At 39.3% G+C, this 13,641-nt stretch overlaps 1 protein-coding gene across 1 annotated transcript in view; it reads right to left on the bottom strand.

Annotated features, from left to right (window-relative positions):
- Positions 1 to 13,641, bottom strand: part of LOC133656011 (ATP-binding cassette sub-family F member 1-like) — a 61,498-nt gene that overhangs the window by 8,757 nt on the left and 39,100 nt on the right. Inside the window, exons 17-23 of the mRNA XM_062056743.1 lie at positions 13,110 to 13,222; positions 12,851 to 13,025; positions 6,033 to 6,107; positions 2,870 to 2,940; positions 2,754 to 2,786; positions 578 to 746; positions 416 to 480 (exon numbers count right to left, since the gene is read on the bottom strand). Coding sequence (XP_061912727.1) covers positions 416 to 480; positions 578 to 746; positions 2,754 to 2,786; positions 2,870 to 2,940; positions 6,033 to 6,107; positions 12,851 to 13,025; positions 13,110 to 13,222 — 701 coding nt within the window. The remainder of the gene's footprint in view (positions 1 to 415; positions 481 to 577; positions 747 to 2,753; positions 2,787 to 2,869; positions 2,941 to 6,032; positions 6,108 to 12,850; positions 13,026 to 13,109; positions 13,223 to 13,641) is intronic.

Raw genomic sequence — 13,641 nt, 5'->3', positions numbered from 1 at the left:
TCCTGTTTTATCCCCAATTTCTTCGCAGTGAAACAGCAAGATGGTGCAACTAACTTGATAGTTGATACTGTTACACGATTGGCTGTTTAGCGTCACTTCCTGTTTCCAGACCGCGTGTGCATTTGTTCATGCAACCAACCATGCTTCATTATTTACAGTTTCATTCACTAAGCTACATTCACAGACTGCCCCATTATAATGTGTTTATTCCAAATGTACTTGTGGTGGACCGCCACAAATTAATGAATGTATAGGAAACCCCGGTGAGATTCACTAAAATAGTTGCTGAAATGTGACTAATGTACGTGCTAAAAGTATGTTATATGACACACAGTAATATGTCATATAACATTATTGACATATTACTGTATGTCAATAATGTTATATGTTAAATATCATGTTTACTCTATCTTACCAGAATCAGTACGTCTGGCTGGCGGCAGGAAAGTTCAGCAAACACCACTCTAGCTTTCTGACCACCTATTGGAAGACATGACGTACGTATATTAAAACATTGTATAATCAATCAGTTCTTTATTATCGTATGTAGAACATAAGTTTGGTTGCATGTTCACACCGGAGAGTTTGGAGATCTGAATGGTGTGTGCGTGGCTCTCCAGACCAAAGCGTCCCAGACACTTCCTGCTATCCTGGTAGGGAAGGTTAAAGTTTCTCATCAGGTACTCAGTGGGATTCTCCTCCATGTTCAACTGATCTGCATACTGCTGGTTGAAGAAGCCCACTTTCTGCAGGAAAAAAAGACCACAGTAGAAAATGACAGCTTTACTCAATGTATTTTGCTGGATATGTCTTTCCTTGTCCACAAACAGGGTATTGTAGGATTACATGGTTATCACAAGATTGAATTGTTGTGCATTATTATTATTAGTAGTGTTAACTGTGCTGTGTGATACTGCCTCTTCATACATGATATCAAGTTTATTTGGAGTGTGATGGTGGGTTTTTGCTTGCACTAGTTACAAGGTACTTTCAAAAGTTAACTTTATGTGCTTCAAAAGTAGTGTACCCCATCACATAAAACATATAGGTAACGGTGTTGTAACAAATGCAAATTTTATTACATTACTCGTTATTAGAAAAAGTAACCCTGTTACTATGTAAGAGCGTAATTCCCACCACTGCTCATCGACCAGCATTTTTGCCATTAAACAGCTTAAATCTAAATATTGCTTAGTCAAGTACCCTAACACAGGGGTTCTTAACCTTTCCACTACAGAGTGGCCCAGGGCCCACTCAAATATTTACACTAAAATAAGTGAATCATATTCAGTAATTATATCCAACTGACTTATAGTTCAACAGAATAAACCTTGACAAAAGATATAAAAAAAACATGTTACTTTACAAAGATTATTACAAAGGCTTAGGTCAGGCGGATTACAAAAATAAATACTAATCAAATATACTGCATAAGAAGGGACTAATAAAAACTGTTGAAAAACGTACATACAATTATGCAATAGTGGTTAGAGTGTCCGCCCTGAGATCGGTAGGTTGTGAGTTCAAACCCCGGCCGGGTCATACCAAAGACTATAAAAATGGGACCCATTACCTCCCTGCTTGGCACTCAGCATCAAGGGTTGGAATTGGGGGTTAAATCACCAAAAATGATTCCCGGGCGCGGCTACGCTGCTGCCCACTGCTCCCCTCACCTCCCAGGGGGTGATCAAGGGGATGGGTCAAATGCAGAGGACAAATTTCACCACACCTAGTGTGTGTGTGACAATCATTGGTACTTTAACTTTAACTTACTAAAATAAATACATTCTAATTTAATAATAATATAAACGTTTCTTAATCGAACTGTCATTAAAATTTAAGTGCAAATGTAAATACAACTTTACCATTTTAGTCATAGTTGTCGCACTTTAGAAAGTTCTCAATTACTTTAGCTCCAGACTTCTTCTGTTTTTGTGATATTTTCATTACTGCCACAAGTGGTGGAAAAGTGTATTACAACAACAACATACAGACCACAGCTGAGAAACACCCGATATTCTTCGGCGGCCTTCTAGGAGGCGCTCGCGGTGTTTTTTAGACTCCTAAAAAACACGACGTGAGTGTTCTTGTCTGTCATTATAATTGGGAATGATAGGCAATATTCTAAAAAAAAGTGCAGTTAATATGTAGGTTACAACATATAAATTGATCACACATTTTTAAATCTTTATCAGTGTTTCTCCTTCGATAAATATTAGATTGTAAATTCAATTTGATCTATCTATAACTATCTATACATCTACCTATTACTATTAATACATATATCTATATATGCACAACATTGTAATTTTAAATGTACCGGTATATGTTTTTATCTACCTACCAATATAGCTGTCTATCGTCAATAGCTATATCTTATTTGTATATATACAGTAATTAATACCTTTTACACGAGCAATTTCTTTAGAGCTAAAATAATAAATGATTAATAATTCATTTTATATATTTTTTTTTTTAAATCTAAGTGTCAGGTAACAACAGAAGCATTTAAAAGATACTTTTCATGTAGAACAGCTTTGATTACATTATCTACAGTGAATAATATTTTCTTATTTACACAACAGCATCTTAGCACATGCACCTATACACGTGTTTCTATTGATTATCAGCCTATTAAATGCACGTGCAAACCAAATGTAAGTGCAAAGTAATTACATTACAAAGATAGGTGTGTGCACATTCTGTTCTGAATAAATTGGTGTAAGATTGAACAAAAATTTGTCTTTGCTTACCAAACGGTGATTCTTCCTCATCTCACCTTTAGTCTGAAAAAAATAAATTAAAAAAATCACTCAAGGTGGGAACGTACACATGACATAATTGAACTTGTCAAATCGGACATACGTACAGGAGTTAGTTTGCCAGTAAGCAGTAACAGCAGAGTACTCTTCCCAACACCATTTGGTCCGACTATACAAACTGGGGAAAAAAGAAATGGAGACAGTGAACAGTGGATGCAACATAGGGGGAAAAGTTTTAATGATGCAATAACTGATGATGTGATTGGGTTGTACTGGCCCTGATCATGAATATGATCATAACATGGTGAAGTCTGTTATTCACATTATTGGCCGTCTTTGCATGAACACACTGACTATATTGACTTTCATTCTGATAAGAATATGATACATTCTTGTGTGTTCATAAAATATACAAAAACTTCAAAAGGACATTAGGCAGTTGTTGACGTGTATACATGTCATACTTGCCAACCCTCCGGATTTTCCCGGGAGACTCCTGAATTTCAGCGCCTCTCCCGAAAACCTCCCGGGACAAATATTCTCCCGATTTTCTCCCGATTTCTAGCCGGAGCTGGAGGCCACGCCCCCTCCAGCTCCAAGCGGACCTGAGTGAGGAGTCGACAGCCTGTTCTCACGTCCGCTTTTCCACGATATACACAGCGTCCCTGCCCAATCACGTTATAACATCTACGGCTTTTAGAGAGTGCAGTGCACAACTGCGCACACAACAAGGAGACGAAGCAGAAGAACGAGGAAGATACAGCCGTGGCGACGCCGACGACGAGTAAGATGAAGACATACGCTTGTAAGTTCCAAAACGAATGGAAACAAGAATTTCAGTTTATCCAGGACAGTTCAAAGGGGAAGGGGTATGCTGCCTGTAAATTTTGTAGAACAGACTTCTCCATTGAACACGGTGGCCGAACGGATATACTCACTCATGAACGGTCAGCGAAGCACAAGGCGGCAGCAGCGCACCACCGGTCACAGCACAGTATTATGGGCCACCTCGCTAAATAGAGACCTGAGGGTGCAACATATGCCGAGACAAAGATGGCTATGCTGATAGCTGGAAGCAACATCCCGTTCTTATTTGCGGATGTCTTCAACAAATCCGTGAAGGATATGTTCCCGGATTCAGAGATTGCTCGCCAGTACGCAAATGGCAGAACAAAGGCTACTCAAATTGTGAAAGGTAAACGTTTTTTTTTTTTTTTTTTAAGTAAGTAAGCAGCAAGCACAGTACAGTTAGTAGAACAACTGTGTTTTCATTACTGTGTATTTAGTATGTATGTAGTATATAAGGCTGTGCTTCTGGCTGCAAAGCATTGCACTTTCAAGTACAACAATGAGTAGATGAGTGTTATGTGTGTATATATTTGTAAATAAATGAACACTGAAATTCAAGTATTTCTTTTATTTATATATATATATATGATAAAATAAATATATATATATATAGCTAGAATTAACTGAAAGTCAAGTATTTCTTATATATATATATATATATATGAAATACTTGACTTTTGGTGAATTCTAGCTGTAAATATACTCCTCCCCTCTTAACCACGCCCCCGCCCACACACCCCACCCCTCCATCTCCCGAATTCGGAGGTCTCAAGGTTGGCAAGTATGATACATGTCCACGTTAATGTGACTCCAATCAGAAAACTCTGCATATTCAAATTGTGCTTACTTACATATAAACAAATACACACGTAGGGATCGCCTTCACACGTACACAACTTAGATGATACAACGGTACAGATAGCTAGAGGGTGTGGTCAGAAATGTAAATATATTCATCATTTGCATCTATGTGTAGTAAATGTTATTTTATCAATGGCGGCCCACTACGGAAACATTTGAATCGCCACAATTATCTCACTTTTAAACACAATAGACAAACTGTCTGATTGCACCCTGTCATTCCAACTTTGTACAGTAGATGGCATCGTAACTCTCCTCCTGACTGCTCAGGAATCAGTTTAGCCAGTTAGTATTTGAGATTAGTAAAACGGTGAGTGTGAATGTGACTGAGAGAGACAAGCGGTAGAAAATGGATGGATGGAAAACAGCTGCAGAATGCAGCGATAGTCATTAGTGACGTGCCTACATAGCGGCCATCTTTACTTTCCCATTTAAGGCGGTGGAAGAGAATGAGTTAATATTAAAAATAAATCATATAATTCCAAACTGATTTTCCTTCGGTTTACTTTACTGTCAATGTCAAATCATGTGCTATTAATACATTGCTAGTGTCCTTGTTTCAACCATACGGCTTGTTTTGCTAACTTTTTGTTGTCTTCGTATCCGTCGCTTAGCTTGGCTGCAACAGTGCACTGGCGTATGTAGTTATATCTGTGATTATAATGCCCTGCTTGTGGCCAAGGGGAAACACCATTGCACTTTTTCACTTTCTCTTTATTAACTAGCGCAGTAAACAGCCGTTGTGTGCCAGTCACTCCACATAGGAGACGCAGAGCCAACACGGCTAACTATCATTGAACGCTAAAGTCACACCTCAACAGGCACCATTCTTTAAAAGGCAACACCACTTATCGGACACTTTCGGTGGCTTCAACATGAAAGCAGTATCACTCATGGTCAATTATGCGAATTAAGTGATGACTGTTATCCTCAGATGAAAGGTAATAGGTTAGGCCAGTGATTCTCAAACTGTGGTACGTGTATCACACGTACACCAAAGAATCACTTGATTAAAGTAGAGTGTTTTATTTTCCTATTTTCTAACAGTGTTACTATTCAAACTGTGTGAAATGTTACAGTGGCCAGAAATATTAAAAATATACATGTTAAATAAAACCTCTACCTTCTTTTAAATAAATACTTAGGCCCACTAAGCTACTGTATTCTTCTATTGGTCATTATTGTGGTACTTGGAGAGCCAGGTTTTTTCTGAGGTGGTACTTAGTGAAAACAGTTTGAGAACCACTGGGTTATGCTGTTCAGGAACAACACAGGCCCACACCTGCTTTTAACTGGAAAGCGCTGGAACACTAGTATCCACAGTGAACCCATTGTTGCCCCTGGCTGCTAAACACCACTGTTTCAACATTCTTGTTTGCAGTGATATCAGTCCACACTGCAAAAAGAATGGTTCAAATACAAAAGGCTCAACAACTACACAACATTCATGCACATGATGTGTGAATGAAAACTTTAGACACTAACTGACCAGATACATTGGTGAACAGATAGAAAGACAGATAAAAAGTGTCTGCTTCTGTCAAGCTTCTGCAAACTTACTTCTTGATTCCATGTCAATTCCAAAGTCTACATTCTTGAAGAGATGCTTCTGACTGTCGTAGCTGAAATCAACACCTGGAATAAACACAAACAAAGTAAATGTAGACTTTTGATCATTTGCATGTCTGTGCATTAAGCAAAGTCTAGTACAAGGTCTCCCAAGCTTAAGGTTTGGACCCAAAAGGGTACTTTTTGTTAGGTCACCTATTTTGCTTTTAATGATCAGTTTATTGTTAATCCTTATGTCAAAACAATCAGTCCATATTTTAATAAATTAGAAATCCTACCAAGCAAGAAAGCATTCTGACCCCATTTGCACACAATTTAGTCCTTATAACAAGATTGATAAAGAAAGAGACATTTTCAATTACAGTCATACCAATCGTTCCCAATATTCTCTTTGGGGTGGGTTGTCACATAAATGTATACATAATTATATGTGTGCTCAAAGACTCTGCACGGACTGCCCGCAGTCATCAGATCTTCCATTGTCGCGTTGTAGTTTCCTGTGAAATTTCACTTGTGCTTGTTGTTTACATTTCCATGTCACAGCGCCCTACACTGACTATGTGGAAGTGGCGCTTCTCTGCCTGCCTGCTCATCAAAGTAGAAAATCAATCGTATGTACGGCCATTATATTCAAAGGATGGCTGTTGTCAGAGTACTCGATACCGGCTCAAGTGTTGTTGTGGTATGTCGGAAAACATTTCATGTATACATTGGCCTGATTTTGATTTTATGATATCTTGCATTGTGCCTAAAATGCATATTGGTGCCACATTCAATGCGTGTCGAGAAAAATACATGCCAAGTAGGGGTGGACGATATGGCTTAAAATCTATATTGTGACAGATATTGCAACCTCCAGCGATAATGATATATATATATATACCGTAATTTCCGGACTATAAGCCGCTACTTTTTCCCCTCGTTCTGGTCCCTGCGGCTTATACAACAGTGCGGCTTATTTACGGCCTGTTCTTCTCCGACACAGATGAAGAGGATTTCGGTGGTTTTAGTACGCAGGAGGAAGACGATGACACAATGATTAAAGACTGACTTTTCATATACCGGTAGGCTGGTTATTTTGATAACGTACAGGCGAGCACTTTGTATTACTTTGCACCGTTGTATTATTTGTACTCTGCACGAATGCTGTTCGCCATGTCAAAAATGTGAAAGTTTGATTGAATGATTGAAAGATTTATTGTTAATAAATGGGACGCTTTGCGTTCCCAAACAGTCATCTCTGTCCCGACAATCCCCTCCGTGGTAGCAGGAACCCCTATATACTACGGTAATTACACATCAAAACCCTGCGGCTTATAGTCGGGTGCGGCTTATATATGGAGCAATCTGTATTTTCCCCTAAATTTAGCTGGTGCGGCTTATAGTCAGGTGCGGCTTATAGTCCGGAAATTACGGTATATATATATTACAATATATTATTTGGTATCTAAATGATAATACAACCCTTTAAAAAGTGGTTACAAAGGCTCATAATTTGTCTGCTGACATATGCGCTAACCAATTGTGTAATTTCCAGATGTAACATTTTTCTCCAAACTATTAATTGTATTAATATTATTATTGATCAATTTACTGCTAATATCTGCTTACTTTCTGTTGTCACATGGTTCTATTAACACTTTTGTTAAAAAGTAATGAGCACTTATTTATCTTTGGTTTGAATACTTAACATTGGTTCCAGGCGATACTACAAATGTGGGTATGGATCCAATACCAAGTAGTGACAGAGACAGTATTGGTTATACCAATGCTGATATTGACACTTGAAATTTTCAAGATCATTTTAAAGGCCTACTGAAACCCACTACTACCGACCACGCAGTCTGATAGTTTATATATCAATGATGAAATCTTAACATTATAACACATGCCAATACGGCTGGGTTAAATTATAAAGTGACATTTTAAATTTGCCGCTAAACTTCCGGTTCGAAACGCCTCTGAGGATGACGTATGCGCGTGACGTAGACCGGCGAACACGGGTATGCCTTCCACATTGAAGCCAATACGAAAAAGCTCTGTTTTCATTTCATAATTCCACAGTATTCTGGACATCTGTGTTCGTGAATCTGTTTCAATCATGTTCATTGCATTATGAAGAAGGAAGCTGAGCAAGCAAAGAAGAAAGTTGTCGGTGCGAAATGGACGTATTTTTCGAACGTAGTCAGCCACAACAGTACACAGCCGGCGCTTCTTTGTTTACATTCCCGAAAGATGCAGTCAAGATGGAAGAACTCGGATAACAGAGACTCTAACCAGGAGGACATTTGACTTGGATACACAGATGCCTGTAGAGAACTGGGACAACACAGACTCTTACCAGGATTACTTTGATTTGGATGACAAAGACGCAGACGTGCTACTGTGAGTATGCAGCTTTGGCTTTTTTTTGCGTATGTACGCAACTTTTTTAAAATATATAAGCTTTATGAACCTTGGGTTAGGTGAACGGTCTTTTGGGCTGAGTGATTGTGTGTGTTGATCATGTGTTTGAATTGTATTGGCGTGTTCTATGGAGCTAGGAGCTAGCAGAGGAGCTAGCATAACACGTACCGTACCTACGTGCGCGTCACGTACGTAACTTTTTAAAAATATATAAGCTTTATGAACCTTGGGTTAGGTGAACGGTCTTTTGGGCTGAGTGATTGTGTGTGTTGATCAGGTGTTTGAATTGTATTGGCGTGTTCTATGGAGCTAGGAGCTAGCAGAGGAGCTAGGAGCTAGCATAACAAACACGCAGGTGTTATTATGCAGGATTCATTTGTGGCATATTAAATATAAGCCTGGTTGTGTTGTGGCTAATAGAGTATATATATGTCTTGTGTTTATTTACTGTTGTAGTCATTCCCAGCTGAATATCAGGTACCGTGAGTATGCAGCCTTGGCTGCTAAACATTCGATAACTTGACCGTATGTGCGCGTCACGTACGTAACTTTTAAAAAATATATAAGCTTTATGAACCTTGGGTTAGGTAAACGGTCTTTTGGGCTGAGTGATTGTGTGTGTTGATCAGGTGTTTGAATTGTATTGGCGTGTTCTATGGAGCTAGGAGCTAGCAGAGGAGCTAGGAGCTAGCATAACAAACATGCAGGTGTTTTTATGCAGGATTCATTTGTGGCATATTAAATATAAGCCTGGTTGTGTTGTGGCTAATAGAGTATATATATGTCTTGTGTTTATTTACTGTTGTAGTCATTCCCAGCTGAATATCCGGTCACCCCCGGCTCTCACAGCATCTTCCCTATCTGAATAGCTTCAACTCCCCACTAGTCCTTCACTTGCACTTTACTCATCCACAAATCTTTCATCCTCGCTCAAATTAATGGGGAAATTGTCGCTTTCTCGGTCCGAATCTCTCTCACTTCATGCGGCCATCATTGTAAACAATAGGGAACTTTGCGTATATGTTCAACTGACTACGTCACGCTACTTCCGGTAGGTGCAAGCCTTTTTTTTATCAGATACCAAAAGTTGCAATCTTTATCGTCGTTGTTCTATACTAAATCCTTTCAGCAAAAATATGGCAATATCGCGAAATGATCAAGTATGACACATAGAATAGATCTGCTATCCCCGTTTAAATAAAAAAAATTCATTTCAGTAGGCCTTTAAGGCTTAAACCTTTGAACACAATCATACTCACAAAAAAAACCACAGGATGATGGTGTAACAATGTCAAATAAATATATAAATTATTTCCTACAACTGGCTCTGATTGGCAGCACGGGGGCACAGGGGATAGTGCGGGTGTCATACAATACGAAGGTCCTGCGTTCGAGCCCCGGGTTTAGGGTCTTTTTGTGTGGAGTTTGCATGTTCTCCCTGTGACTGCGTGGGTTCCCTCCGGGTAATACGGCTTCATCCGACTTCCAAAGACATGCACCTGGGGATAGGCTGATCGGCAACACTAAGTTGGCCCGAGTGTGTGAATATTGTCTATTTGTGCGATAAGGTGGCGACTGTCCGAAGTGTAACCTGCTTTCCGCCCGAGTGCAGCTCGGCTAGGCTCCAGTACCCCCCTAGACCTGAGAGGGACAAGCGGTAAAAAATGGATGGATGGATGGCTCAGATTTAAATCCTTTGTTTTTTTGTCCTTAAAAAGTCCTCTTTTGTCCTGTGACTTATTTCTTGGGTTTGATAACAAAAACAAAAATGAAAACATTTTGATCTGTAGTGTCAACTATGTAATGATATTATACTTGGTATCCTTAGTGTTGATATTTGTATTGATCTGTTCACCTTTGTTAACATACAAGAGCTGTAGCTTGTGGTTAGCCTCTTACGGTGTATAGTATAGCATGTTTAGCTATTCCTTGTCCTTCAGGGATGATACTTGTAAGAAACATTGTTTATTTGCCGCCATGGAGGCGATGATTGTCGACTTGGAAGTGGCTTTGCACTGTGAAGGAACGTTAGCCGCTAGCGAGAATGCTACATTGGGTTGAGGAGGCGTTTGTTTGCTCGTCACTGTCAAATTTGTAGGACAAAGCTAGAACGTATCATCAACATGCATTATCCCGATATAGCGACAGTATTGAAAGCTCTATTATCAGACAAATCAATTTAATTTATATTGTATATCGCGTATATATCATCACATATCAAGAGTCCGCGCTGTCGTAAAATTGCACGGGCCTTGCAGACTCTATTTTGCCCAAGTATGTTTGGGCCTCACGCTTCCCGAAAGATGCACTTTATTGCTCATTTTGTTTAATGATGCATTATGTTATGTATGTAATGCAATTCATCCTACAGATTGAGTTCTGCCCTAGTTGAAATACGTTACATTACGACTATTGAAAGATGATATTTTGAAAAAATTCACACGCAAGTAAAAAATGTGATAACAAACCATTTCCGCCAATATGAGCCACACTTTGTTTTAAGATACAGATTTTTGTTAAATAAATAATTGTAATCTGTATTTATAGTAATCTGTATTTATATTTACACTTTCTGGACTGTGTTTACATTCAGTCTGTGTCAGTTACAATAAAAGCACCCTACTTGGTAAGGTTGGGGCGGGGGGTGTTACGTGGCAGGAAGGTCACCTACGCAGTGGTAGGTGACGCTATTTATTTTATGACTATATATGCATTTAAAGTCTTTATAAGCCCTCCACACAGATTTCACACATACTTATAACACGTCAAATTATCTTAAAACACTTAATACACCCAAAAACTTAAGTCATTTGAACATGAAATTCAAATGTCAATTTCTTTTTACAACCATTAACTGTACTCAATTGAACTTTAAAACCTGCAATGCAAAAAAAAAAACATAGTAAGTGAATCGAGGGGAACTCTGCATATCATTTTGAGGCCGTATCGCCCACCTATACTACCGCTTGCTGTTTAATTTAAATCCAAATGCAACTAACTGTCTTTTTAATTGTATACCTCCAAAGACATGCACCTGGGGATAGGTTGATTGGCAACACTGAATTTGCCCTAGTGTGTGAATGTGAGTGTGAATGTTGTCTGTCTATCTGTGTTGGCCCTGCGATGAGGTAGCGCCTTGTCCAGGGTGTACCCCGCCTTCCGCCCGAATGCAGCTGAGATAGGCTCCAACCCCCCACGACCCCGAACGGGACAAGCGGTAGAAAATGGATGGATGGATGGATAAAATTTGAAAAAAAGGGCATAACATAATCACACCACGTTGTGATCATATGTACTTTTACATAACATCTAAATTGAATGTAATGTAAAAAATGAAAAGATGAAAAAAAATTAAGAATGTAGGGTGGTTTTATTTAATATTGTTTAGCTTTTGTTTACTTAATTACATGCTAAAAAGCAATTCAATATTAGTCATCATAAGCTACATAGTTCAATATATTTAACTCAGCTTTGTGTTTGAGCTAACTGCTCTGATGGCTGTGCTTATTTTGGTCTTTAAAAAATTCTGTGGACCAATAAAACATGAGCTTGGAGCCACTAAAGGCCTCCAAACCGCACTTTAGACTCACATGGGGTCTCATGTAACAAGTGTTGCGTGGATAGACATACGCTCAAATCCAGAAAACATCGTAAGCGAGTAAAAATTCAGATGTGCTAACTTGTTCTCAGGCACAAATCCAAGCACATTTTTTTGTTACATTGCAATCTACTTGGAATTGATCCCAAATGTCTGTGTGGCTTGGCACACCTAGGCCACGCTCCTTAAAAATGCACAAATCATATTGAAAGTAGCCATGTGACTGAGAACTGCATGCGCCGCCCGATTAAGACGCACTAAGGAGTGCTGGTTTCTCCTGTTTGAAGCAATCAAAAAGAGGGTTGAAACGTGTGTGCTACGGGAACAGCACAGGGGCTAAAAAAAGAAATGGTCAGGCATCAGGAAAAAGGTGAAAAAGTAGATGGATAGATGTACATAGCCAAAACAGACGAGCGTTGGAAAAAATAGTCGATGCAACTGTCCCCCTTCCTCTCCCTGCCAAGGCCGAATGTCGGGTTTGGGCGGTGGAGGGGTAATTGTTCATATCTCTCTAATTGTTCAGTCTGAGGAGTACCAGTTGGCACTTTTTATGTGGACCTTTACCCAGCATCACCTCTGTGTGTCACCAAAGTATCTACAATAGCTATGGAGTTGGCATGAGGCAGCGCACATTTCCACTTCGTCAGTCTTGATACATCTCAACTATGCCGGAAAAAGGGTGTACGGCAGGTTTTTGGGCGCATGCAAGCTTGTTACATGAGGCCCCTGGTGTAACCAGTGTTCTGAGCACACGAGAGTTTCTAAATACTGGTTGAAAAATGCAACAGAACAGAGCTTTTCTTACTGTGAAGGCCCAGAATTGGTGGGGAAAGAGGCGGAGGGTTGGGGAAGGTGAACTTGACAGTGTACTCTTTGGGCCTCTTGAGCAGCTCTGGGGCCTCCAGGCTCTCCTCTTCCTGACCTCCCTTCTTCTTGCCTTTTTGTTGTTTTCTCGTCAGAACGTCTTTTGTTTGCTTCTCCTGAGAGCATCGTCCAAATAAAGAACAGAGATGAAGAGTCAGCTTCCTCAAATCTAACCGCTCAGTTGGGACAACAAAACTCACAGCTTGTTTGGTAGATTTGCCACCGGCCTTGAGGTCCTTAAGTTTCTTCTCCTGCTTGTCATACTGTTTCTGGAGTTCTTTTTGCTTCTGGACATACATTTTCTTGAAGGTCACTATAAAAACACACATGAAAACAGTTAATTACATTAAGCAACTTAGAAAATGACTCTCAGACCAACGTAGTAATAAAATGGAACCCTACAGAACAGCAATCTGTACGTGGCAGCAGCGGCGTGGTCGGGGCGGAAGGAAGATGACGTCATTATATAATTTCTATAATTGGCTATGATGCATGTATTTTGTTACAGGATTAAAAACCTTATACAGTACATATATATTTAAATACGAACATTTGTGTTATTATCAGTTATTAGTATCAACAATCATCAATAGTCTTTTCCCTGTTCCATTATATGGTTTTGCTTTATTTTTGGTGATCGTTTTACAAAAACCAAAACCAGTGAAGTTAGCACGTTGTGTAAATCGTAAATAAAAACAGAATACAATGATTTGCAAATCCTTTTGAACTTAT

This window comes from Entelurus aequoreus, linkage group LG08, assembly GCF_033978785.1.
Source record: "Entelurus aequoreus isolate RoL-2023_Sb linkage group LG08, RoL_Eaeq_v1.1, whole genome shotgun sequence".
Taxonomy (NCBI): Eukaryota; Metazoa; Chordata; class Actinopteri; order Syngnathiformes; family Syngnathidae; genus Entelurus; species Entelurus aequoreus.
The sequence above is the reverse complement of the archived record's forward strand: the minus strand, read 5'-3'. Positions and strand labels throughout refer to the sequence as shown.